Source organism: Ischnura elegans, chromosome 8, assembly GCF_921293095.1.
Source record: "Ischnura elegans chromosome 8, ioIscEleg1.1, whole genome shotgun sequence".
NCBI classification, from domain to species: domain Eukaryota; kingdom Metazoa; phylum Arthropoda; class Insecta; order Odonata; family Coenagrionidae; genus Ischnura; species Ischnura elegans.
Window position 1 is genome coordinate 39958285 of NC_060253.1, and position 25477 is coordinate 39983761.

The 25477-nt window shown below is 39.4% G+C and overlaps 1 protein-coding gene across 4 annotated transcripts in view; it reads left to right on the forward strand.

The window, feature by feature from the left end:
* Positions 1–22715, forward strand: part of LOC124163357 — a 59190-nt gene extending 36475 nt beyond the window's left edge. For 2 of the 4 annotated variants that reach the window (XM_046540210.1, XM_046540213.1), the window contains 11 exons: positions 1176–1498; positions 3561–3687; positions 5495–5662; positions 8200–8396; positions 11392–11867; positions 13053–13231; positions 13719–13872; positions 14532–14646; positions 15211–15321; positions 17444–18260; positions 18832–22715. In XM_046540210.1, coding sequence (XP_046396166.1) covers positions 1176–1498; positions 3561–3687; positions 5495–5662; positions 8200–8396; positions 11392–11867; positions 13053–13231; positions 13719–13872; positions 14532–14646; positions 15211–15321; positions 17444–18260; positions 18832–20024 — 3860 coding nt within the window. In that variant the 3' untranslated portion in view covers positions 20025–22715. The remainder of the gene's footprint in view (positions 1–1175; positions 1499–3560; positions 3688–5494; positions 5663–8199; positions 8397–11391; positions 11868–13052; positions 13232–13718; positions 13873–14531; positions 14647–15210; positions 15322–17443; positions 18261–18831) is intronic. The other 2 variants (XM_046540212.1, XM_046540214.1) reach the window with 2 other exon arrangements.
* The last annotated feature ends 2762 nt before the right edge of the window (positions 22716–25477 follow it).

Genomic DNA, 25477 nt, shown 5'->3' on the forward strand with positions numbered 1-25477 from the left:
GACTGATATTTCAGCCTGAAAGTTATACCACAGACTTACATTATTTAACTTTACTTGATGAGGACTAACAACACTATAATTATAAATTATCTTTTTGGGATCTTAGTCTGCAGAAAAATTCCCTGTTAGGTATCAACTTCATGTACATAATTCTATGTATTTTTTTCCTGTCCTCATCATCAGTCTGTTGGGCTGTAGGGATTGGTTAAAAGCATACGGCAACCAATGGGGAAGAGAGTAATTAATATAACATACCTGTTACTTTGTCCATTTAAGTTTCCTATTGACCTACAAAGTTCAATCATTGCTGTTCACGGAATAAACCGCAGACTAGCCAGCTCCATACCATCAAAGAGTCACTGCAAGTGTGCATATAGTGCAAAAATTCTCCGCTGGACTCTAGGGATATGCATTTAAACATACTTACTGTGTACTATTTCTGGCAGCATAAACAACCTTGTCCTCTAAAGCCAAAAATACTCCAAAAAGGTAAAATGTTCCTTGGAAGTTCAAGTGGTAGAATGCCTGGCACAAATTCGGTAGATGTGGGTTTAAAAGATTTTTCCTCTGTAAAATTTTCCACTTTCACTAATACTATTGAGTTAAACTGGAAAATGTGTAGACCTGTTGCAGTCTGAGGTTTTTCTTTGACTGTAGCCATTGCTCATACAATGTTGCTAGTCTTAATGCCATCAAAAGAAGTCTGGCCATTAGGGCATAATTTATTCCACTAGCTAGTGACTAAGTACAGAAATTTTCTTGTTTTTTTAATCTTATGTAAGAATTAGAAAGAAAATATCCTCCACTGCTGAGATTTAGAATTATTCTTTTGCATTTGAACTGGTCAGACAGCTGCCCACTCAGATCCCTGTAGGCCTTTAGTGTGCTGTGTACATTAATATATTTGATTCACCCATTAATGTAACCTTAATGGCCATATTCCTGTATGTCATGGAGATCCTGTCATTAAAACAGGTATTCAATTTTTATTCCGATATTGCTTTGTTTTGGATCCGGCTTCCTCAATGTGAAACCATTTTAACTCGACAACCTCGCATGCCCAAAATTTTTGAGTTGTCATATTTTGATTACACTTATACTTTCTTTTGTTTTTATCATTTTGTCTGCATGGAGAGTATAATAATGTTTGGTGCTTACTAACCACCGGCCAATAGGACGATCCAGAAAAATGAATGGGACTGTTCCCATGTCATTTGCATGTGCAGCCAAGCCGCAAGTGAAACGCAAGAGGACGAAGAAGGGTGGGGAGGTGGCAAAGGGGGAGGGGGAGGTGGAGGACGAGGAGGAAGAGGAGGACGAAGACGAGGAGGAGGAGGAGCTGCTGGACCGACACTCGTGCCAGAAGTGCGGCCAGCGCGACCATCCCGAGTGGATCCTGCTGTGCGACAAGTGCGATTCGGGTTGGCACTGCTCCTGCCTGCGGCCACCCCTGTTCCTCATCCCCGAGGGTGACTGGTTCTGCCCCCCCTGTGAACACGTAAGCATCCATACCCCCCCGTACCCAATCTTTTTCTTTCTCACCCTTTGTTGGCGTTTCGTTGAAAAAAATAGAGATATTTTGCCGAAGGGAATGCTATAAGAATTTGTTTTTCCACCGTCTTTTTTTTCTCACCCATTCTTCATTTTTTTTTTATTATTTTATTATTCATTCTCAAACCACCGAATACAGCTCATATTGGCCATTTTGCAACAGGGTTTTCAAAAAATTTAGCCACTAAACGTACACGAACAACCATGCCCTGGACAGGGGACATCTACCCAGGTGGGACTCGAACCCGTGACCTTTTGTTCGGTAGGCGAGGACGTTACCCCGCCGCCACCGAGGCCGGCATCCTATATAAAAATATAGATATTTTTCCAAAGGGATTGCTGTAGGAATTTGTTTTTCCCCCACCTTTTTTTTCTAACCCATTCTTTGTACATCGTTGATAAATAATACATATTTTGTCGAAGGGATTGCTTAAAAATTTGTTTTTCTCCTCGATCATTAAGGGATTTAAATAAATGCAGGGTGGGACTCAGTCATGAATTATCTCTAATGTTGAATCCCAGAATTCTTTTAATGGTAGCTCCTCTTCCAATAGCTTAACAAGAAATGCAAACACGTAAGCATCCACACTTCCCATACCCAGACTTTTTTTCTTACCATTTGTTCATCATCATCATCATCACTGGTCAACAATCCTAAGATTGGTTTGATGCAGCTCTCGACTCAATTCTTTAATCAGCTAATATTTTCATTCCGACGTATTTCTTCTCTTTCACTTCCTTTTTCACCTTTTTCATTGTATTTGTTGGAGCATTGAGAGCTTAAGCTGCCTTTCCATTGTTCTTTCCAGCCCTGGAGAGTAGAAGTCTGAGTTTTAAGAGATCGCCTTAAGCTTAAACAGAGGAAATTTTAGTGAACAATAGTTGATTTACCTGTTATAGAATATTTTACCTGGTCACAAATTTTCCTCAGTGAAATTTAACAAATTCAAGCCAATCTGTTAGGGCTGTCTCTCTCCAGTTCTGATAAAACTAATGCATGCTGAAATGCTCTCATATTTTCTGGTATCCTTTTTATAATCTCTTGTTTGTAATTGTTGAGTTAACAGCTATAATCTCTAATTTACTTCTTTTGTATCGTAATTAATGTACAGTGCAACCTCGATAAAACGACAGCCCACGGTGCACCAATAAACACTCGCTATAGCGAATTGTCGCTTTACCGGAGGTGGTGCAAATAATAGCCAATATACCTCATATTACTCCTTTATTTTTATTTTATCGCTCAGACGTGTTTGGTGTTTTTTTGGCCATGGTGTGTTCCATCAAATGCTTTCTATTCACGCAACTCACGGACGTGCAGGTATGCTGCCGTCTGCTTTCTGCCGCCCGAGGAACAAAAGAAGATCAAGCATTCGCAAATGCTAATGCTATAATATTTTCACCAAAATTAACTACTTATTTATCGAACGACAGTTTACCACATAAATTTGAGACTGAGCACTCCATTAACTTCATTTCTAACAGATCGCTAGCAATTACAGAGATTAAGGAGTCTTGGTGTAAGTTTTTCCGGCGGTGAAACCCTCGCTATGGCGAGAGCCAACACCAAAAGGGCCTCGTAAAAACGAAATTTTTAACATGCTTATAATAGGATCAATTGACGGTGCATCGGCTATCTCTCGTAATAGCGGGGGTCTTGCTATAGCCCGTACTCGTTTTAACGAGGTTCCACTATAATTGACTTTCCAAGGTGGCATTAGTCCTGGAGAAAGTCACCATCAAAGTTCACAATCGTGCTCTTATTCCTTCAAGTTCATTATGATTTATTTCCTGTGTGGTCATTAGCTTAGTCATTGTTTGAGTCACAGTTATGCTGAAGATTTCTTTTTTTCAACTGTGGCCCTACATATGGTCTTACTCTCATTTAAATGACATCAAATGTTTTAAGTAAAGTTGTAAGTTGTATTGATCATATACCTTATCATGAATGGGTGAGTCAGAATTTTTTATTGCATGATAATTGTCATGATTCTTTTGTTTCCTTGTAGGCCATGCTTTTGGTAAGACTTCAAGAGCGTCTGAAAGATTTTGAGCGGTGTGAGAAGAAGCGAGAAATTGAATTGGAGCGAAGAAAGGCATTGGCACTTGAAGCTGCTGAGGATGGATCACTTGATGGTAAGGAGTAGCATGTTGCCTCTGTAGTTGATTGATTCTTCCCGTGATCTCCTTCAATTCAGTTCTAATATTAGTGAAATCTTTTCAAGCTACAATAATCGTTTTTTCTGTCTCCGCTTTGTATGCCAGTGTCTCACCCCTTCTTCAAACATGTGACATCCTTCCCAACCCCTTTTTCAAAGGTATAAAGGTGATGTTCATATGCAAGGCAGTGTCTTGTACCAGATGATGGCTCTGTGAGACGAAATGCATCATACGCATTAAAATATTCTGGAAAAGTGCTACCATCTTTTATTTAAATATTTCAAACTTCCACCATATAACGGATGAATCTGTTGAACTTACACAATAATCTTGGCTAAACAAATAGATTTAAACTTCATGAATTCGACTTATTTTATTTAGTAAACCCCAACCAGTATTGTGTCAAACAACACTTGTGTTTAATTCTCAGGGAAAAAAGTTGTTTCTCATGTTGAGTGTTTAAATACACCTATGTTGAAGGGAGGGGGAAGAACAGAGAAGAGGGTTGTAAAGGAAGGAAATTACCAAGGTATGGAGGTCATTCGGCTCTACGAGTTTACGGGCTGGGTATCGAGTGACCCAATATTTTCTAGGAAGGGAGATGGGGACATAGTATAGAGGAGAATGGTATAACGGTATCAAATCAATTAAAAAATCTATACTTGACTTAAGAATTGTTTCCATTACACCATTATCCATTTTGTCTATTATTTCTCAAGCTTTTATTTTTATATAATTTATTTATATGATGCATTGGATTAATGATATGCTTTATTTCACAGAGAAATGTTTATAATTTCATCCTTTACTCAATAGTTCCCATTATGTTGATGAAAAAATACCTGGAATAGGCTGGGGAAAGAGCTGTCACAAAAATGCTTCAATACGATGACTTATCATTAGGGCTCCTTGATTTTAAAGTTGGCAATTTTTTTGGCTTCATACTGTCTGCATTTTTATGTGATATTTAGCATTTGTTGTTAAAAGATTATTTTTGCCATTATTTATCTGGCCGTAATTATTATCTATCTGGCAATTCGCTGCTGAAAGACTTAATCCGTGAACTTAATAAAATACAAAGGAAACCTGCTAAGGGCATAAATAAAGTGTTACAAAGATGTTAAGCAAATTAAGCGGCTGGGACCCACTAGAGACTCAGAGTGTGTTTGCTAGGCTGAGACTGCTTGAGAAATTGAGAATAGATATCTTAAAGAGTGGCATGGACACTATCATATTAAAACCCCACTGTATTTCCAGGTCCGACAGAAACGATTTATCTGGAAAGATATTTACCGAACAGAGAGATCTGGGAAATCATTTTTCCCCTGAACAATAAAGGCCTTTGATATATACTAAGCATAATTTACTTGGAGCGTATCAAAAAACTTTCTATTAATGAACGTTTTCGTTAAGATTTTTATTAAAACTTATATTTTTGTGTTATTGATATTGAATATTTTATTGTACTCTTGTCAAAATATTTCTTGTGAAGCCTCACCACAATTTCTTTGCAAGTGAAAATTTACTTTTTGCATCACTGATATGGTATATTTTGTCAAAAAGAACCTAGTTTTCAAAGCAGAACATGATATGTATTTATCTTTTCTTTGCTCTTGGAGGTTAACCTAGAGCGTAATGAACATTCATTCAAACTTTTCATTTATAACGGCTGGTGTCCTAACACCCACTGCCACACGCCTATTGAGGCAGCTTGTAGGGTAGAATGTAGATGCAGATGATGTTTATTGGTTTAAGCTAATTGATGTAATTAAAACTTTTGCAGAAGGTGATTATGAGATTGGACCTGATGGAGTGCCCATCAGAAGGAGGAAAAGGCGAAGCAAGGAGGAAGAGGAAGAAGAGCAGGCAAGGAGAGAGAGGAGGAGGAAGGAACGCGAGCGGAAGAAACTTCGCAGGAAAAGGAGATCGGGGTCGTCCACTTACGAGTCGGGTAAGTTGCAAGGGTAGAGGAAGGGAATATGATAGCGTTTATTTGTCCTAGGACCTCATCCATCAGTAATTCATAAGAAGTAAGCCACGTTAAAATGTGAACAAACTTGCGTATTTACCTAAATATGCCACAACGATACCCACCACAGTTTTTATTGGTCAGGGAGTCCATAGAAATTGTCAGGGAAATAAAAATCAGGACTGGAAGTCGTAAAAATGTCAGGGATAATGACTTGAGACTATTGCTAGGGAAAAAGTTCTGAAAGTGTAGCAAAAGTGTGAAAATTGCAGATGACAGAGTGTTGCTGCGTTCAAGCAGTGAGGTGGCCGTTTTGTTCCAGTCCTGGCTGGGCACCCTGAGGTGAGGCCAACTTGCTGCTACTTTACTTATATTTCACAATATACATTTTTTCTTTTTTCTATTAAATCCCTGATTTTCCATTGATATTAAGTCTGGGAAATAAAAAAATTCAGACTAGAAATCTGAGAAAAGTAAGGGACGTTGAAAATGGAAAATTGTTATGAATCCTGTGCAGTAAATGTTCATACCAATAATTGTTAATGGTATTAGTCAGTTATTTTACAATGATTATACATCTTTGTATTTAAATGCCTTTTCCATTTGAGTTTTAACAAATTAATGCTATTTAAATTTTTAAATCATGTTAGTAGTTTAACTTTGTGCCCTTTTCGGTGGGTCATATTTCAGCTGATTTAGTCCTCTCACTCATTATAGGATAATGATTCTGCTCTTGTTGGGTGGTTATGAAAAACTAAAAAATGTTCTCACTTAAGTTTTCCACAGTATTTTGAATAACATAATGAAGGGATACCTGTGAGTTATTTAGTCATGAATAATAGTTGAGAATAAATAATTTAATTGACATTTCAAGAATCTTCTAAATTCCAAAGGGAAGTAAGAGATGAAAATATCTTGTTAACTTAGGCAGTGCTATTTGAAATGTGTCTTACCTCGTAGATAGCATTTCAGTTGTTTCTGGGATTGTAAATGGAATTTTGTTTAACAGGAGTGAAAAATGTATTTAATGAAAAGTTTCATTAAAATGAATTGAATCAGGAAAAAAAGCTTAGAGAAATGATATTAGAGAAAAATTGTATAAAATAACAGTTGAAAAAGTAAAAAGAAGAATTCTGCATGTGAATTTGGGTATAGAACAGAGTTTTTACTACTTCATTCTGAAGATATTAATTGTAAGTTAATCATTTCTTCTAGATAAATCCCTCGTGATATTTTTGGAGAAGCTTTATCACATCAATTCCATCAAATTAAAGATTTCCTCTTTCCTCATGGTGAAACTAATGTATAATTTTTTTAGAAATCATTTAATTTCAAAATATTGGATATGGTTGTTATTCTTTATTTAGCAAATTTTATGTCTCTTAGGTTTTAAAAATTCTCAAAGCCATTCGCAAATACTAAAACTATTGACTTATGTATTTCTGATGATCTGATGCATCGCTGTAGCTAATGTATCAACTCTGCCAAGTAAAGTTGTAGTGAGTATCATCATAATGTTTAAATTATGGTGTATCCTTGAATATGTTTTTAAATGTGTCTATTGTTCTTGAATGATAGATTCGTTAGATTTAGGTTACAGTCTGTTTAAGGTAAGCAATGAAACTAGGTTACAGTTGTTAGTTTTGCTGAGCCTGAAAAGCTTAAATGACTGACAGTAATTAAGCATTTATTTGTGCTTGTGTGGAATGCTTTTTTCCTCTACTTTTGTATTGAATAAATTTGGGCACAATCACTAATAGAAATGTGAAATTCTTGTAAAGCAACTTATATGTCAGTGGCATAATTGCATATGCTAATGGCATGGCTTTCAGTTTTCCTCTGTGGACTAACAGTGTGACTTATTTGAATGACCTTTATGTATGTTATGATTTGTGAATGCTTTTAGTGAAAACAAAACAACTGTAATTTCACCAATGGTGAAATTGCCTTGGAAAAATCATTTGACTTAGCTGGGATCCGAACCCAGGTATCCCAAATGCTGGTGAGGTATGCTACACCAAGCCATGTTGCTCCAAGGTAAATCTCAGACTGTTTGTTCTATTCAGTAGTTTGATTAACGTCCATTGATTCATAACAGCTTAGTAGGGTTTTTTCTTCAATAGTGGCTTAGTAAACATGATATCTGTCTTCTATGCCACAATGTGGACTTGAAATACAATCCCCTTGTTGGGGAATCTCAGTCTTAAATTAGCCACGGAGGAAGATGACACAGTGGAGTAACTGGTAGCTTACCTTGGAATTGGGAGACCCAGATTCCAATTCTAGCCAATCCAAATGATTTTTTCATGGTGAATTCCACCCTTGGTGTTAATATCTTTGCAATCAAGTGCAGTACTGCGTACCAATTACTTGTTATTTGCTGTGCTTTGGAAAAAAACTAGTTAGGTTTCAACTTAGCTCTTTTTTAGTTTGTAAGAAAAATTTCTTATTAATTTTCCAATGCTTTATGTACGTTTGGATTATCATTGAATATTTGCATTTCCTTTTCTCCCCTACAGGTTCATCCTCAGGGGGCTCATCGTCTGGTTCCTCATCCTCTGGGTCTGGCTCGAGGTCGGGAGCCAGTAGGTCTGATGATGAAAGTAGGTCTGAGTCTGAAGAATCAGAGCCAGGCTACCAACTGAGAGCAAGGCGACAAGCTCTCTTCAGCTACCGTTTCAATGAGTATGACGATCTAATCAACTCAGCCATTCAGGTATTGTGAAATTTTTGTTTTTCCGGTGATAATAATGATAATATTATTTGTGGTAGGAGCTTATGATTGAGTGGGCACATAATGAATAGAAATTAGACATTTTTAGAGTTAAATGAGCAAATAACTCCAAGCCTTAGGCGTGAAAGGCAGTGAAATATGACAATAATTGCCATGGGAAAAATTCCCCTGGAATCGAACCACAGACCTTTGGCTTTCCAGGTCACTGTAAAATTGCAACTGGAATCAGTGCACCTTGCTAGTGTTGTGGTCTGCTCAGTGGCCCAGAAATCTATTGTAAATAGTATGAGCAAAGAATAGGTTAATAGCCACATTTTACTCGAAGCTCAGTTTAGCGAATGATCATAATATTCGGAAAATTGCTTGTTATATACTGGGTGTCCAGCAACTGGAAAAATCGGAAATTATGGATGAATTTAAGAATTCTTTATTTTAAAGTCATTTCACATGTAATTTTGCCAGTTCAACACCCATTTTCTGGCCTGAAATGTGTTTGTCATAATTTTAAGTGCAGTAGTTGAGTAGAATTTTTACAGCCGCATCGAAAAATGAAATGTCAGACAAGACAACAGAATCAAAATATCTAGCACTCTTCACTAATGTAGTATTCAAAAACGCAAAGAATTGAATGCCATGTGACGTCAATATCTACTTCGAAGCAGCTTCTTGGCTTGGATTGAATAAATTTAAATTTGAAATACAATGCTTGTTAACTAACCTTTTCCTTGTCCTTGTAAATGTAATATTACAGTGAGTCCTCGTTTAACGTCACTTACCGTTCCTGAAAAATGTGACGATACATGAAATGACGTTAATCGAAGCATAATATCCCATAAGATGTTAGCGTATCATATCTGGGGCATTTTTCACGATGGGAATGCCAAACTATAGCATAAATACGAGTTCCTGTCTTCATCGACGACAATAGCTGCAGTGACGTAAATCCTTCTCCATTTTTTTATCTTCCAGCATTTGCTTTTCGGCTTCGCCATGGTGGTCGCCCGGGCGAGCGTCGCCTGGGCATCATCATCGCTGAAACATCGTCGCAGTTACAGGAACCAAAATTATTGTGAACTCTGCGAAAAAAGTGACGACAAAAACTCAAGAGTTCTACACAGAAAAATGCCTTGAAATCACTTTTTAGGTTCCTGAAAACCATTTTGTCAAGTAAACCTTGCGCACCTATGCAAGAATTCATTTTGCAGAAATTTTTGCTGAAACCGTAATCGCAATTCAGAATAAACACACCGTTTTACACTTTGCTTAGACTGATTGTATTACCGCCCACAAAATGAACAACCTGCAATGCCCGCCGCTTCGCCTTTTTTTTCGCGCGAAATTTAAAAGACTTGACGTTATCGCGAGGCATAGATGCGATAAACGAATGACGGTCTCAAAATTTTCGTGACGTTATCGTGAAATGACGTTAATCAGGGTGACGTAGAATGAGGACTCACTGTATCTAAATGTATTGAAGTATTATTGGGTGTTTTAAAATTCTCATCAATGGCAGTAATCACGTAATGTTAATCTGGAAATTTGTGAAATTTTCTTGGAAAACCGAAAATTATGCATGAATTTCTCTGCTTTGATTGGCTGGACACCCTGTGTATAGAGCACCTTTTGAATCTGAAGGTGAAGGATGAAGCTCCTCAATTCCCATATTCACCTTTAATTACCACTTCTATTTCATATCAATGCTATTTCACTAAGGATAAGATCTCCGTTTGCTTTAAGTTGCATATTAATATGTAATTTTGCTAATGAAATACTGCAAAGCAATTATAGGCCCATGTTTTTAAGAACCACGCATCCATAGCCCAAAGTCACAGGATGTGTAGTGACTTAATCACAGATTTGGAATCATCAGTGATTGGCATAATGTGCCAAATCACTGTGCGATAGCAGCAACCATGGTCTAGACACTGTTACAAACAGTTGCGTCGCACTAAGTTGCATGAGAGGCATTCATACAGGGACTCAGTTCCATGGGCGACGCTTGGTTACTATGAACATAAATATCTTGTGAAAGCAAGTTACACACTCTTGTGTTATCCCGCATAATGGAGCCATTGATGCAAGGTTCTTGGATAAGAGTGCTTAAAGTGGAAAATGCTGGTGAAAGCCCAACATGCTGATTGAGTCTTCTTCCTGCACAAAGCTATATTTCCCTTAATTTTGTGATGATTATGTGCCCTTAGACCAGGTAGTCATTCAATTGAGCTGTGCCTAGTAATTGAATCGGTGTGGTTACCTTTATTGTATCGTTAATGCTTAGACATTTACTGGTTGGCGAAAGAAACATCGTACACCTGTTTTCAGAGATATATTTCTGCTTTCACCTGTAAAATAGGTGACAACCATTTACTTTCAAGATAACTAGTTATGCACCAGTCTGAATAGATGTGCCATGTACAACCGAGTGCATACCATGGCAGGCACTTGTTGGCCTTACTATATCCCCATTTTTTTGTGTTAATCATTTGGTGGTAACTGCCAATCAGTTGTTACAACCCAATTCTCACTTTATAGGGTTCCCATTAATGCGAGTGTCCACTGTATCAGCAAGCATTTGTGTCTAAATCTGCTTCTAAAGTACACTCTTAGTATTCATTCTGATAGTTGTTAATGAAGTCAGTCTGGTTGTCACATGTCTTCTCAGTTCTATTCATTGTCTCGGGCGTGATGTTATGGAATTGACTTAACGTAGTGAAATGTAAAAAACTTTATAATTTCACACAAATTAAATACTGTGCAACCTAGGTTTCAACGTCTCACGTCACCAGATGATGGTCGTGCAGTATTAAAGTTATGTGGAATTATAAATTTTTTTATGTTTCATTTTCATTTTGAGCTTGAAAAAATTTTTTTATGTATCAAACATAATTAAGAGGTTCTATTGGTCAAGGTTTCACTGCACAAGGCAGTGGAAGAATATTCAACTCTTTATAAATAGTGACAACATCTCTTCCCTCAGGATGAGCTGGAGGCTGTGAAGGGTGCTGGTAATCAGGGACGTGGGAAGGACATAGCGAACATTGTGAACGCTGAGAAAGGAGGCCTCGACGAGGACGAAGATGAGGAAGAGGAGGAAGTGGAGGATGAACGGGAGGCCAGGAAGGGTGCGGGGAAGGACATGAGCACGATCGAGAAGGCAAATGAGGAGAGTGAGCGAACGCCTCCCCCGGAGAAGAAGGTGTCCGTCGTCCCGGGCAAAGGGAAGGAGATCTCCAATGGGAAGGACATGAGCAACCTCAAAAGCGAGAAGGACAGCGAGGAAGAAGAGAAGGATGATGAAGACGAGGACGATGATGACGATGAGGAAGAAGTGAAGCCCAGGAGGCCCGTGTTGATCCTACCGAGTCGGAGGAAGAAGACACGGCGTCTGAATAACCTGGAGCTTAGCAGTGATGATGATGAAGCAGACTCGGATGAGGATTTCCAAGGGAGCAGGTATGTTCACATAACCACAATTATTGGGTAAAACTCTTAGTTATTGCTCTAAGGCCATTCAATCAGAAATATTTTCTCTGATTGTGAAAATTCTACAGAGGAAAAATAATTAACCGTCATTCAAACTTGGGCCTTCCAAATTCACACCAGGTGCTTTACCTCAGGTATCTTTTGCCTCTGTGGAGTTTTGTTGGCTTTGGTGAAGTTACGATATTTCTCTGAGTACCCCTCTGAATATATTTCCCCCCCCCCCCCCTAATCTTGAGGCTTCAGTTTTGGGAAAAAAAGTAAAAAATTATTTGAATACAGTCTTTGAATACAGTTTCCAAAAATGCCCATGCTATCACCATGGGCATTTTTGGAAAAAAGGGGGGAATATATTCAAATAAATGCAGTAGTTTATGCTACTAGACATAAAAATGCCAGAGGGAATTATGTTTATACACACAGCATTACAGTCCCCTAGCTTATGTGAGAACTTAGAACGTTTACAATAGGCTATAGTGGCTCGAGTGTTGGCTTCCTTCTCCATGGGTTGCGGTTCAAATCCCAGTGGTGGCTGGATTATCTCGGAGACTGCTCAATCCTTGTGTGAGTGCTTTGTGGAGGGCATTTCAAGTACATCGCCTCCTCTGTTGGTGGGACATTCCGCTGTTGTCTCCTTTGCGTATTCCATTATGAACAGGCTCATGAGAATGCCAGAGTTCTCTTCACCCATTCCTCCTTGCCCTTCGTTATCGCATAAATGATCTAAGTTGTTAGTCGCCACCTCCAAATAATGGTACCATCACCACCTCGAATCCTGGTTAAGGTAAATGATTTTTCCTCTATAGAATTTGAGTACGTAATGTGCGCTTATTGGTGAGCCCATGATGGCATGCCACTGGGCAGTCCAAAGTTCTTTTTTGAATAATTTCCTCCAACACCTAGTTACATTATGAATATTATACAGTGAAGCCTACTTAAAATGAAGTCCTGCCTTTAGTGAAGTGAAAGCCGTTTCCTGTCAAAAAAGGTCCTTACCGTGTAAAAAATCCTCCTTTTCACATGCCATGTTAAGAATTTCCCTTTTAACAGTGATAAGCCATGCAGTAGCAGCTTCTTGTCTACAATTGTTGACGTTGTCTCGTCTTTGGTTGACGTTTGTGATGTTAATCTGTTTGACGTTTCATTTTTGTATTTCAGCTCCGAGGATGAGGATGAAGAAGACGATGAGGAGTTGGAGGATAGTGATGACTCCGATGCACCAAGTAGACGGAGGAGGGGTGGGAAGGGAGGCCGTCGGAAGGGCAAGGGCAAAAGACGCTCTGAGCCCACGCGCCGCTCTTCAAGGAACAGGATCACACGCTTTGAGCGGGAGTTCAGTAAGTACCTCTTCCAGTTTTTGATCCTTTCACAGAAGACAGCTTGTAGTTGCTTCTGTCATCTTGGGGTCTCTCATAAAAACAATTACTGCTTGACATGGATGCAGACTGTAAAAATTCAATGATGGCGGTATCTGGTAACATTTTTAACAGCTTGCAGCTTCTATGAAATGGTCTCTACAGCACAAAATGATGTTTAAGGATTAAAAATTGTGTGCCAATGATTAAGGAGTGCAAAACTAAGGCTATATATTCTGGTACTGAGTACAGTCTGGGAGATAGTTATCTTATTTTCAGCTGAGTCCACTGCAGCACTGAGGCATGGACTTCTTTACTGCATCCACAGTTGGGGGGGGGGGGGGAGGAGGCACTGTGATGTTTCACTTTTTATATGCCTCAATGGAGCCATTTAAGATAGTAATTCTGCTTTTCAACCGAATTTCTGGTATGTTTATCTCACAGTGTAACTACCCTCTCTTCGTTTCAGTTAATGACGAGAGTGAGGAGGACAGTGAGCAAGGCAGGGGTCACAAAGGACGCAGCAGCCGAGGAAGCAGTGGCAAGCGAAAAAGGGTTATGCCGCTGTGGGAAGACTCTGAGAGTGAAGAGAGTGACGTCACATGGGGCAAGAAGAAGAAAAGGTTTTAATTTTAATTAATTAATTGTCTTTATTCCTTTGATTATGATATCTTGTATACATTATTTTTAAGAACAAGGACTATTTATTCGAGATAACAGATAAAAATGGCAGATCCATGTGATAATAAATAATATTAAGAGTGAGATTGGGTCAGTTCCTCTTTTTTGCCAGTTCTGATTCATGTTCAGATCCTCATATCAGTTCTCAGTCCCAGTATTGTTAAAATGTTATTTATTTAAAAGTGTGCATAGTTGATTATTAATTTACTACAATTTTGGCATGAATGTAAAAAAGTTTTGGATGGAAAAATGAGGTTCAGAATGCTAATAATTTAAAAATAATGTGCACACAACTGTAGAGTTGTTTGATAGAAAGCATTGCTTAGTAGATAATGCAATTTGTCAGATGGGAAGAATTTTTCTTAGGCACTTCTGTTCACTTAGTTGGTCGTTGAAGTTAAGAAGTAAATGAAAATTGTATGTTAAAGTTCTATATTCATGAGAACATTACATTTAAGCTAAAAATATTTGCGTGGTAGTAATAATCCTTTCCCTGCCAAAATACCATTTTACTATTGTCTCTCTCTCATTTTTACTTTCTGAGTTATTTGGAAATCCATATTATACTACCTGACATTAAATTTATCTGTCTCATTTCCAGTTCCAGCTCAAGCAGGAAATCTATTTCAACTCCAAAGCCTAAAGCAAAGAAAAGAAGGAAACACGAATTAGATTCAGACTTAGAATCATACAGGCCTAAACCGAAAAAGCCAAAGGTATGTAACAAAATGAGATCTATGTCAGTCACACATTATGCTCTATTTATGTTTTGAAGTATTCTTCAAGTATTTGGAGCTTGAATTGAATTTGGGGAAGAAATACTCAAAAATTGGGAATTCATTTTACTATCAACTTTTCAATGTGTGGTCTGTATCGTGGAAGCTCGGTTAAACGAGTGCTATATACCATACTCACTTATTTAGTCAAATTCAGTAAAACTCATGTATAAAAAATGTCTTTATAGCAAAACTTTAAGAAAACTTCCAAAAAATGTGTTAACAGGAGTCCACTGCAGCTGCTATATTTGTGACTCATGTCTTCAATCTACATGGAGGTTTTACTTAAATGTCTTTTTCATAAGAAGCACTGTTAGAGCCAAAGTAATAATTCACAAAAGTTTAATAATTTACACACCAGACTCATAGTAGAAGGGCTGTACTGTAGATGATGTAGCTTTATAGTTATCCTAAATTTTCAAAATTAGGGGTGTAATTTTTAGGAGTGGATATGGTCGTGTATATTGGGCCCATAAAACATAAATCTTTGTATGAATTCTGTAGCAGGTAAAGCGTAGAGTTGAAGAGCCACCACCGTCTCCAGATGAGCCAGTGAGGAGGACAAGAGGGAGGAAGATCAACTATCAAGAAGTAATTGGCTCAGACAGTGAAGAGGTATGTTGAAAATTGCAAGAATTAAGGGCTGAAAAATTTAACCTCTCCAGAGGATTTCTGTGGAGTTGGGCCAAAAATGAGGAAACCTTCTCTTGAAATACTAGACAATCCACCAGAGACTTGATGCTGTATTTCAACTAACGTATGAAAGGCAGTGCAATTCCTCTGTACGGATATTGATTGATTTCAAGGAGTGGGGGAGATAGGCTCCCAGGACACTTAGACCTAAGGGTCCATTGTGCCTACCACATATGACTATGACCCCTAGAAGCCTATGTCCTTAGGTCCCCAATGGGAAAATCTCTTACCTTTTGGGTTATATAGAAGGTGACCCCAAGTCGGTATCAAGTCCTCTGGAGTAAGGAAAAGCTCCATGGCTTTATGTTAGGTTGCAGGGAATTTTTTTCCAAATGACTGTTGGTAATGGAAGTAACATTACCATAGAGCATATGGATTTATATATTCAGTGGAACTTGGTTAGTACGTTCCTCCTTAGTACGTTTTCCTCTTTAGTACGGCGATTTCCCTCGGTCCCGGTGCCATCCGAACAAAATACAGGTAAAAGAATTTGGTTAGTACGTTTGAAAAAATTGCGCTTTCCTGGTTAGTACGCTCAATTGCTTGCCGTGACGCAACCCGCAATTCGTTCTCTAGTGTCTTCTTAAGGGTCGCAAACGTCTGAATTCATGATTTAATTTATTATTATTAGCCATTAACATTCTTCCATTCATTCCACATCTCTTTCTTCTACCGTAATTTATCCAAATGCATTTCTGAATTCTTGTGACGTGCTGAATAATAAAATACGGCCATTTTTCGGGAATGTCTGACTATGAAAAACTACAGCCAATAAGAAGCCCCAATTTTCCCCACCCCGAGCTCCTCACCTTCTGTTGCCTTTGGAGCGCTTGGGAGCTTGGGAGTGCCCACTGCTGCGCACCTAGTTCGTGAGTGGGCAATTGTTGCTATTGCACGAGTTATCATGATGAAGAAATGAGTCTTAACGGTATTAGACAATTCCCACATTATCTAAAGCAGTGCTGCTCCATAAACTCGACGTCGTGTGTATTTTCTTGACTACCGTTTTGGGAGCAGACGATCCTCTGGATCTCCACGCGAAGCTTAGCTTAAAAATACTTGATCTCGGTACGAAAACAGACGACATTAGACAAATTTTGAAAGTAAATTTCAACTGTTTAATATAAAATTTTCTTGTAATTACGTCGTAATCTAATAATCTTGCGTGTCATCAGTCGATATATCGAACGATTTTACAATCGAAATGGTATCATTCCAGAAGCGAATGTCTACGGCTGTTGCCGTAGTTTGAAAGTCAATATAATTTTGCCCAATTTTTATGATGTTTAAAAAACCAGTTGACTTACTCCGGGTTGTTGTTATATTCTCCGAGTACGCTGTGAGAAAGAAAAATGACTTGTCTTCGCTTGTCTGAGCTTCACTCGTCCTCGTTCTGTAAATATATATAGGATAAATCACGGGAGATAGACGCAGTAATCATGAAATCGTCTCCGGGATGTCCATGAAAAATTGCGATTTTTATTCACATGGTATTGTTTTTCATGGTAGCGCTCATTTTCTTGATTTTAAATGTGAAAAGAGTTCAGGAAGGCGATCCTATGAGAACTACGGATAGTAATTGTAATTATGACGACTTTTTCACTGATTGCAATAACCCCGACTGCTATTATTTACTTTCCTCGTTAGTACGTTTTCCTGGTTAGTACGTTCATTTTTCGTGGTCCCTTCAGAAACGTACTAACCAAGTTCCACTGTATTAAGAAACGTAGTATAAAAAGTATCATTCAAATTTAACTTATATTGAAAATTGGAAATTAAGAATTAGATTGAATATTACATTAAGGTACATTTACAGCATATAATTATATGTGGACTTTAAGCTCTCTTAAAGGCTGATAATGTATTTTCAGAATGAACATTCGCTGGTAATAGATTCCAATAATGTCTTAGCCTAATTTACAGGAAAATGAGCTGTATAATTTTGTTAGGAAGTCTGCTCAGCTGAATCATGTGGATAACTTAGAGAGTATTGAAGTGTAATTATTATATTTGCTACAATATTATTATCGTATTCTTTTCCCAGGACGCCATCTCCTTAAACCTGAAGGATGAGAGTGAGGATGAGTTTGTGGCCGAAGATGATGAGGAAGAAGAGAAGGAGGAAATCACCACCCCACCCAAGGTTATCCAGAAAACACCCCCTCCCAAGTCACCACCACCCAAGATGCCAACACCCAAGACTCCGACACCAAAGTCGCCTACACTCAAGTCGCCCACACCCAAGTCACCGACACACAAATCGCCGACGCGACCCATACCTCCTCCAAAGCCGCAGTCCACCCCTCCCGTACCGAAATCACCTCCCCATACCACACCAAGAACCCTGCCAAAGACCACGACAATAACACCCACCAAGCCGCCAATCCCACCGCCAGTGGAGAAGAAGGTCACATCCCCGCCAACACCCCGCCGCGTCACCCCCGAAGAGGTGGCAGCAGCTGCAGCTGCTGTGGCGGCCAGTCCACGTGCCGTTCCCGTCATATCGTCATCGCCAGCGGCAACAGTGGTGCAGCCCTCCGTCAGCATCATCCCCACATCGCCCCCGATGAGGAGGACGACACCAACCAAGGTGGAGCGAGGAGGTCGCAAAGGGGCAGTCGGAGGGCCGCAAGGGTCGATGACCATGGGGCGGAAGTTACCTCCCCCGAAGGTGAAGAAGATGCGTGGAGGGTTCAAAGCTTCTCCGCCCATTCCAAGTATTACGGTGCAGGCTGTCCCTCCGCCCAGAGGGAGAGCGGCTGTGATGGAGGACAGCGATGAAGACGAGGAGGAGGGAGAGAGTGAGGAGGATAGCGACGAGCCAATGGATGATGGCGGAAGATCGAGGGTCGTCCTCAAAGGTTGGTACTATGTCCCATGCCTTGTCTTATTTCACTCTTATTTCTTATTGTTTTATCATGAAGTAGCAAAACCCAGCAGAAGTGTTTCCGCCTATCTATATTAATTTACCTCGCAAAACATGCATGAGATTCTAATCGATGGAGAAATTTTTATACAAACATTCTCTATAAATGACAGAATTTTAAGAAATGTTGTAGGCAGATCTCTGAAAATTTATTTTGATGCGAAAACTTTTCTGATAAAATTAAAAATCTGGTACTCCATGGGTTAACTGTAATGAGCCATGTGGAGATGATACTAATTAAAAAATTATATATTTGTTGATAGCATTTCTAGTACAGTAAAAAATATTAAGTAAGTGATTTGCTTGTGTAGCCTTCAAAGTTACATCCATTCCCTTATTGACAAAATAGTAGATAGTCTATTAAACCATAATGTTAGTGCCCCTCATGGAACTTGATAAAGTGTTTGGCTTGGGGTATACAAGCGATATCCTGTCCTTTAACCAACAGTCTTACCTTGATAGCCCTTTTTTATTTTTTATTTAAAATCACCATTTTCCTCTTTCAGGGAAACTAGGAAGTGGGGGAGTTGTGTCGTTGGGTCCAGCAGCTGAGAGGGCTGGCCTTAGGGTCACCCTCGTCAATCCACCGCCCCCACGTCATGTCGGCATGCACTCATCTGGTACATCAGCCGGTGGGTCACAACAGCCGAGTGTTACAGTTCGACCATCTGGCTCATATGGTGGCGGCTCCAACTTTGGGCAGATGCCCTCCAGCTCAGGAGGCGTGATCACACGTCTCCTTCAGCAGTCGCCGCAACAACCTCAACAGCAACAACAGCAGACAGGAGGGGCACCTGCTCCAGCATCCCCATTCTCGGCAGCTGCAGCCGCAGCCCTCAAATTCTTCCCCCAGCAGTCGCAACCAGGGCAGGGCCCACCGGTATCGGCTGCCGAGTCAGGCGGAGTTGTCAGAGGGCCGCCCCCACCTCCTCCCTATCAGATACCCGCTGGGGCCGTGATACGGGGCGGCCGCGTTCCACCGCCTGCATTTGGTGGCCCGAATCTTGCCTCCCCACCCCAGCAGAGGCCCCCAATCCCATCTGCGGGCCCGCAACAGTTTGGGCGCGGCGGTGGTGGGGGCGCAAGTCGTGCTCCGCTGCCCCAACAGCAACAGAGAGCTATGGGTGGGCCGATGGGGGCTGCTGGGGGTGGAATGTACAGGCCCATGGAGGCGTCAGGGCCTCCGCCCCCACAGACGGGTGGAGGCAAGGTGAGGCAGTCGGTGGCTCCGCCCCCACCTCCGCCGTACGTAGCCGGCCCGCCTCCGGTGCCCTCGAGGCCTCCTCCGTTTGCTCAGCAGGCCCCCTCGCCCCCCACCCACATGCCTCCAACATCTCGGGGGTTCCCGCCGTACGCTTCTCCCCACCACGGGCCTCCGCCCCCACAACAACCTCCCCCACAGCCCATGCCTCAGGCCTCCCCTGGCTACCCACCTTTCGTTGCCCCAGGCAACCATGCATATCCGCCCCAGCCCATGATGGAGGAGGCCCCATATCAGTACAACTCAGTGGAGGGCGGTTACCCACCTCCTCCTCCCCCACCAAACGGTTCCGAAGTGGTGCACCGTGGTCCCCCATCAGACGTGCAGTCCCCCCACCAGTATGAGCCCGGTAAGGCCCCTTCGTACGAGGAAGAGGGAGAGTTTGGCGGACTTGTATCCTATTTTTCGAGTCAGAGGGAAGACGATTTGGACTCGTAGCGTGTTGGTTGTGATGCCGAAGTGTTGAACTCATAATGATCTCGGCCAGAGGAGATTGAGGGTGTGGTTGAGGCTCGCAGGAAGGGGACTTGATGTACATGGCACCGTCTGCCATCTGCTTTCCAAGATCAACTTCTTCCTATGACGGCTCATGCACTTGAATGGACAGTGAACATATTTTCAGAAGTCTCTTGTTAGGTCCTGTCATTTTTGTACTGAGGAAAAAGACATACATATGGTGCAGTGAGTTATATTGCCTACTGAATCAGGTTAACCCATTCTCATATCTCCTACTACTGGAAGTCCCAACTTATTGACGTGGCCCCATGAAATGAATTCTGTTTCTATTATTTTTTTTAAACTTTATACACTACAAAGTCATGGTTCACGAATGAGATTAAAAAATTGGGTTTATGACCTCATGGGACACTATTGTATCTTTCTTATTTTAAAGTGGTCCCAAATTGTCTTCAGGTATTCAAGTGTCAGAGCAAGAAATTGAAAGAAGCATCAAGTGACAGGGTCTTTCAGGGTTTTCTGGAAGTTTTCGTGAACATATTGGTGAGATGGAGTCAAGTAGTCAAAGTAAGTGATGGTTTTGCATGGTGACAGTCACTGTTTTATTGTGGTGAGCATGGGCCAAGTTGTAGATGACTTCTCCACCAAACTGTCCAATCCCTTATTTCTCCGAAAGACTAGAAAACAGTCTTACTGTGCAGTTCATTTTCATCATGGTAGTTTTTTGTTATGATGATAGTTTGATGTTGAGGAAGGGAAACTGTGAAAATCGGTATTAAATGAAAGAGGCAGCTCTTACGCAGTCTAGCTCTTGAGCTGACCAGTAATTATCCTGTGCAAATATGTGAAACATATATATATATATATATTCATCTACTCGCAAAATATTTTCATTTTGTTATTTTTTAAATAAGTATATTGTCATAGTAATTTTATTATTTTATGAATGAAAAACTGTCAACTGTCATTTGTGTAAAATTGATGTTTATAAAAAGGGAGAAGTTTTATATGTCGGTTTTGTACATACGTTGTAAATATTGATTGTGTAAAGCAACATTGTTTGGGACTAAGATAAAAAAAGGCTGTATGAAATGAGTATGATTTAGGGAAGAAGCGGGACAAGAAATTTTAAGTCGGAAGCAGTCTGAAGCACGGAAGTATTTCCCAATCAAAGAAAAAGAAAAAAATGTGAAAACGATAATGAAACAGACCGTAAGAGAGAGATAGTATATGAATTAACTGATGTTAGCACAAATGAATAATTATAATAGCGTGTAGTATTTGAAGTATGGATTTGTGGCGTGTGAGTCTTTGCGTGAATGGTGCATAATAGTCAAAAGAGAGTGCAATGCTGCATCAATGCTGTTTGTAGAGACACTGACAGCTTAGCGTGCGCACCGCAGGTGCTATAAGAGTTGATTCTTGTGTGTGACAAAAATTGTATTTGTAACTTAAAAAGTGTGCGTTTTCAATTCCTTCCTTTTTAAGTTATCTGCCTATTCAGATAAGAAAAAATGGTGTTGGTAGTGAATATGAAACTACACTTTGTGCTACTAGTGCTCCTTCCCCTCCAATACAGACAATTGATAGGCCTGCAATTGCCTCTTGGAGATTTTTTATCCCCACCCAGCCAACAGTGTCTAACGTTGAGAGTTACTATGTCATTTTAAAAATTGAGAGAATAAATTTTAATCTAATTTAATGTGATTGTACAGTACAATATAAATATCCATTTTTAAATGTGTCGGGTAATGGCAATTAAATGGTTTCTCTCATCTTTCCTTCAGCAACCCCATCCTGAAGAGCATTTTATCTCCCTGCACCTATTTTTAGCTAATGCCAATCAAAACTACAATTTTTTCTTGCATTATATATTCCCCCTTTTTCCCCCATTTGAAAATTTTTATATCTCCCAAATGACAAGGTGACATGATTCCCTATCATGGAAATTGGACAGGAAATGAAGACAGTTTAGTCCTTGTCTATGCCTTTACTTTGTATTATTCATCGATCGTAAAGACACTGAAATGTACAAATCCACTTGGCTTGGAACCCACCTATGGTTCCCTGGTATTTTGTCTTGAGGGGATTAAAAGTTCTTCGGCAATGAGGCAAAATCTGTTGTCGAACTGTCTGTATATAGTGTCGTCTGTAGTGTGTGTAAAATTATGTATAAGCCACCAGCAGTTGTATTTGCAATGATTTAATTGTATTTAGAGTTTTGACCTCATTTCAATACATACATGAGTATTTCATTTATAAATAGATATCCTGGGTGCGTAAAGCTTCATTGTAAAGAGAGAAAAAAAATGGATCAGATCTGTATTTTTATTATTTTTTTATTGTAATATTTAATAGCGGCCCAAAAGCATGTGACTATGTGCAGTGTAAGTGTAGTTTCATTTGATGAAAATTTGATTTGAATCTTATTTAGATTCTGTGGCAATGCTTTCTGGGCAGAAGTGCTTTGAACATAGTTGATTCTGTATATCGTTATGAGAATTGAGCTATCAGAAACAGTACCATAATGACAAAATGCTTTGAGCATCAAAAATAAGTGTGCTATGAATGTTTAACTACTCTTTCTAACAGATTTGTATTGTTACAACTTGTAATGAAATATAAGCTGACCCATCATAACAAAGGTGGAATAAATCCAGTTTTTTCTCCACACATCTTATTGTTGAAGTATTAAAATATTTGGCAATTCAATTTTGCATGGTCTAGAATTGATTTCCTTCTGCTAGAACATCTAATAGTGGATTTAAAATTACTTTCATAGCCATCATCAGCCAGTTCAAAAAATCTCTTCTCCCACTCGTAACATGAGTTTAATTTCGTTAAGGAGGCTGCCTTAGTCATTCCTATTATCATTCTTTCATTGCCCTCTGCTTTGGGAAGTACATTGCAGTAAGACAATTGTGTATATTTATGTCGTGCACAAATTACCTTCATTTATGTTGCATGCATGTGTATTCAAACATCTCAATGTGAAGTAAGATCTGGCTTTCCCGGCGAATATATTCTAAAAATGCTATTCGGACTTCCAGCCGGGTGGTCTCTCTCCATAATAATGACCTCATATTGTCTTCATCAATTGCATCGGAGACTTCGGTACACTCAGCTTGCCTATCTTGAGTATAATTCACGCTGGTTCCTAAATAGTTAAGTGAGAGTGAATAGTTGGACCTTGCCTGAGTGCGAGAGAAGGTAAGTACTAAGTAAGAAGAAAAATGAAGCCAATTATTGTAAAGAGAGTTAGGTAAAACATTTCAAAATCATAAAATATGAATTATTCAGTGCCCTACCATCCGGCTGAAAAACAGGAATTCCGCTAGGGGCTGGAAAAAGACAAATCTTTGGATCATCCTTCTCATAGGATGGCCCCCCTTCTCTTTGAGAACGGTAAGTTCAATTTCACTAGTGTTAGCCCACAACACCTTATTGACATCAGGATTTTCCATCCTTTTCCTTCCCACTCATATCCCTACCCTTCCTCAGCAAGTGCCACAGTCTTGGATGTTTGTTTTGACTCTGTCTTTGAATTGTTTACTCTACAGGGTACTTCAAGCCCGGAACTAGGGCGGGGCACTCAAGGCACATGCCCTGGTCGACAGATTTCAGGAGGTGGCAAAATTCAAAAAGTTTATTTAATTTTCCTAATTCAATTATTTAACATTAAGACTAATTATTAATTAAACAATAATATTATTAAAACTTCTAAAAAGCTAGCAATATGTAATTGCAAATACCACACCTCAAAAAATAGCGTAAAGATGTATTATATTTTAATGGGGAAGGGGACATAGCATACTCATATTTGCCCCCCTAGCAAAACTCCTACTTCTGCCCCTGGGGTACTTACTTGGTCTATGATAAGATCAGTTTCCTTTCTAATGGAAAATTGCTCATGCAAGGCTAATGTATAACAAGGGAAATTCAAGCACTTTGCATTAAATGCTTATTAAACCATTCTTTCTTCCCAATAAGGAGGTCATGAACCCTTAGACCTCTTTGTTACATCCATGCATACATTCTCCTCAGAAGATTCAAAGAGTTTTTTTAGAATACATAATTCAATACCTACCAGAGATCTGATATTTTGAATGTCCTAGATCTAGTGCACATTTACATTTTTTTAACAACTAAACTAAGAATTGCAGTTATGCCATAAAAATAACCTAGCAATGTCATAAAATGATAATGTGATCCCAATCAGCAGCAGATCTATGGGGGCATTACAGCCTCTATCATTGGATCGAAGTACGCATTAGATAAAATCGAAATTTTTGGAGGTTTCCACTTAGTACAAAAGTATTTACATAGTGATTTACCTATATTCATGCCCTGGATAGTGGTAATCTACCAAGGCAGGACTCTAACCCGCGACCTTCAGCTTGGCAGGCGAGGACTCTGGCCCGCTGCCACCGAGGCTGCACTAAATAGAATGGTAATTTTGTTCAGACCCCCACTACTGCTGGGAGGTTAACATCCACTTAGTCCCTATCCTGGATCTGCCAATGATCCCACACATCATTATGCGTTACCTGCAGAGGAGTGTTTGGTAAAGGGAGGAAAAATCTTCTGTAACTTTAAGTGTTTCTTTCATTATAACAATGAGTTTCAGTTGTAAGCCATCTTCTGCCACAAAAGTCTTGAACAAAACAGCTCATGGGTTGAATGAACATGCTCATGAAGCATGGTTTATGATGTAACTAATACCAAACAGGAAATTTTTGAAAATAGTTTGTGAAAGAGCGAGAATAATAAGAGTGAGAGGCCATTTCTTACTCCACTTCGAGTATGGGTTCATCACAGAGAACATCATTTTTACATGTACTTCTTTTACTTGGTCTATATACTAGGTAACTTCAAACTTCCCTAGCTGCAGTCAGTACCCATCATTTAATTAAATAAGGTTGATACATCCAAAACAAGTGGCTATATAGGTATATTACATGATGGATATTTTGACAACATTACTTACAATTAGATAACCTATTATATTCAAGATAAATAAAAGGCTTTAGCAAAGAATAGACTGAAAAAATCCAACAAGAAAAAGCCCCTTTTATCATTAAAATTACTTCCAAGATGATTATGAAACATGCCCACACAAATCAGGGATCCGAGAATTGGTGAAAATACATAAATATTCCTAATATCTTGGGATGAGTTAAAGAAAAAGTTCCCAAAATTATTCTTGAAACTTCAAAGCTTTAAAGAGGATAGCACGTATTACACAGGTCCTAATGGTAGCTTGCTTCCATATTGCAGCACCATCCTGAAAATTGCCCTCTTCTTAAGTTAATTAATTAATGTCATGAAAGTAACAGTTCTTATTAAAAGATTGTACTGCTGGATTGCATCATTATCAAACTAAGCTAAATAGACAATAACTGGTTAACTGCAACAAAAAAAATAAATAGTGAAAA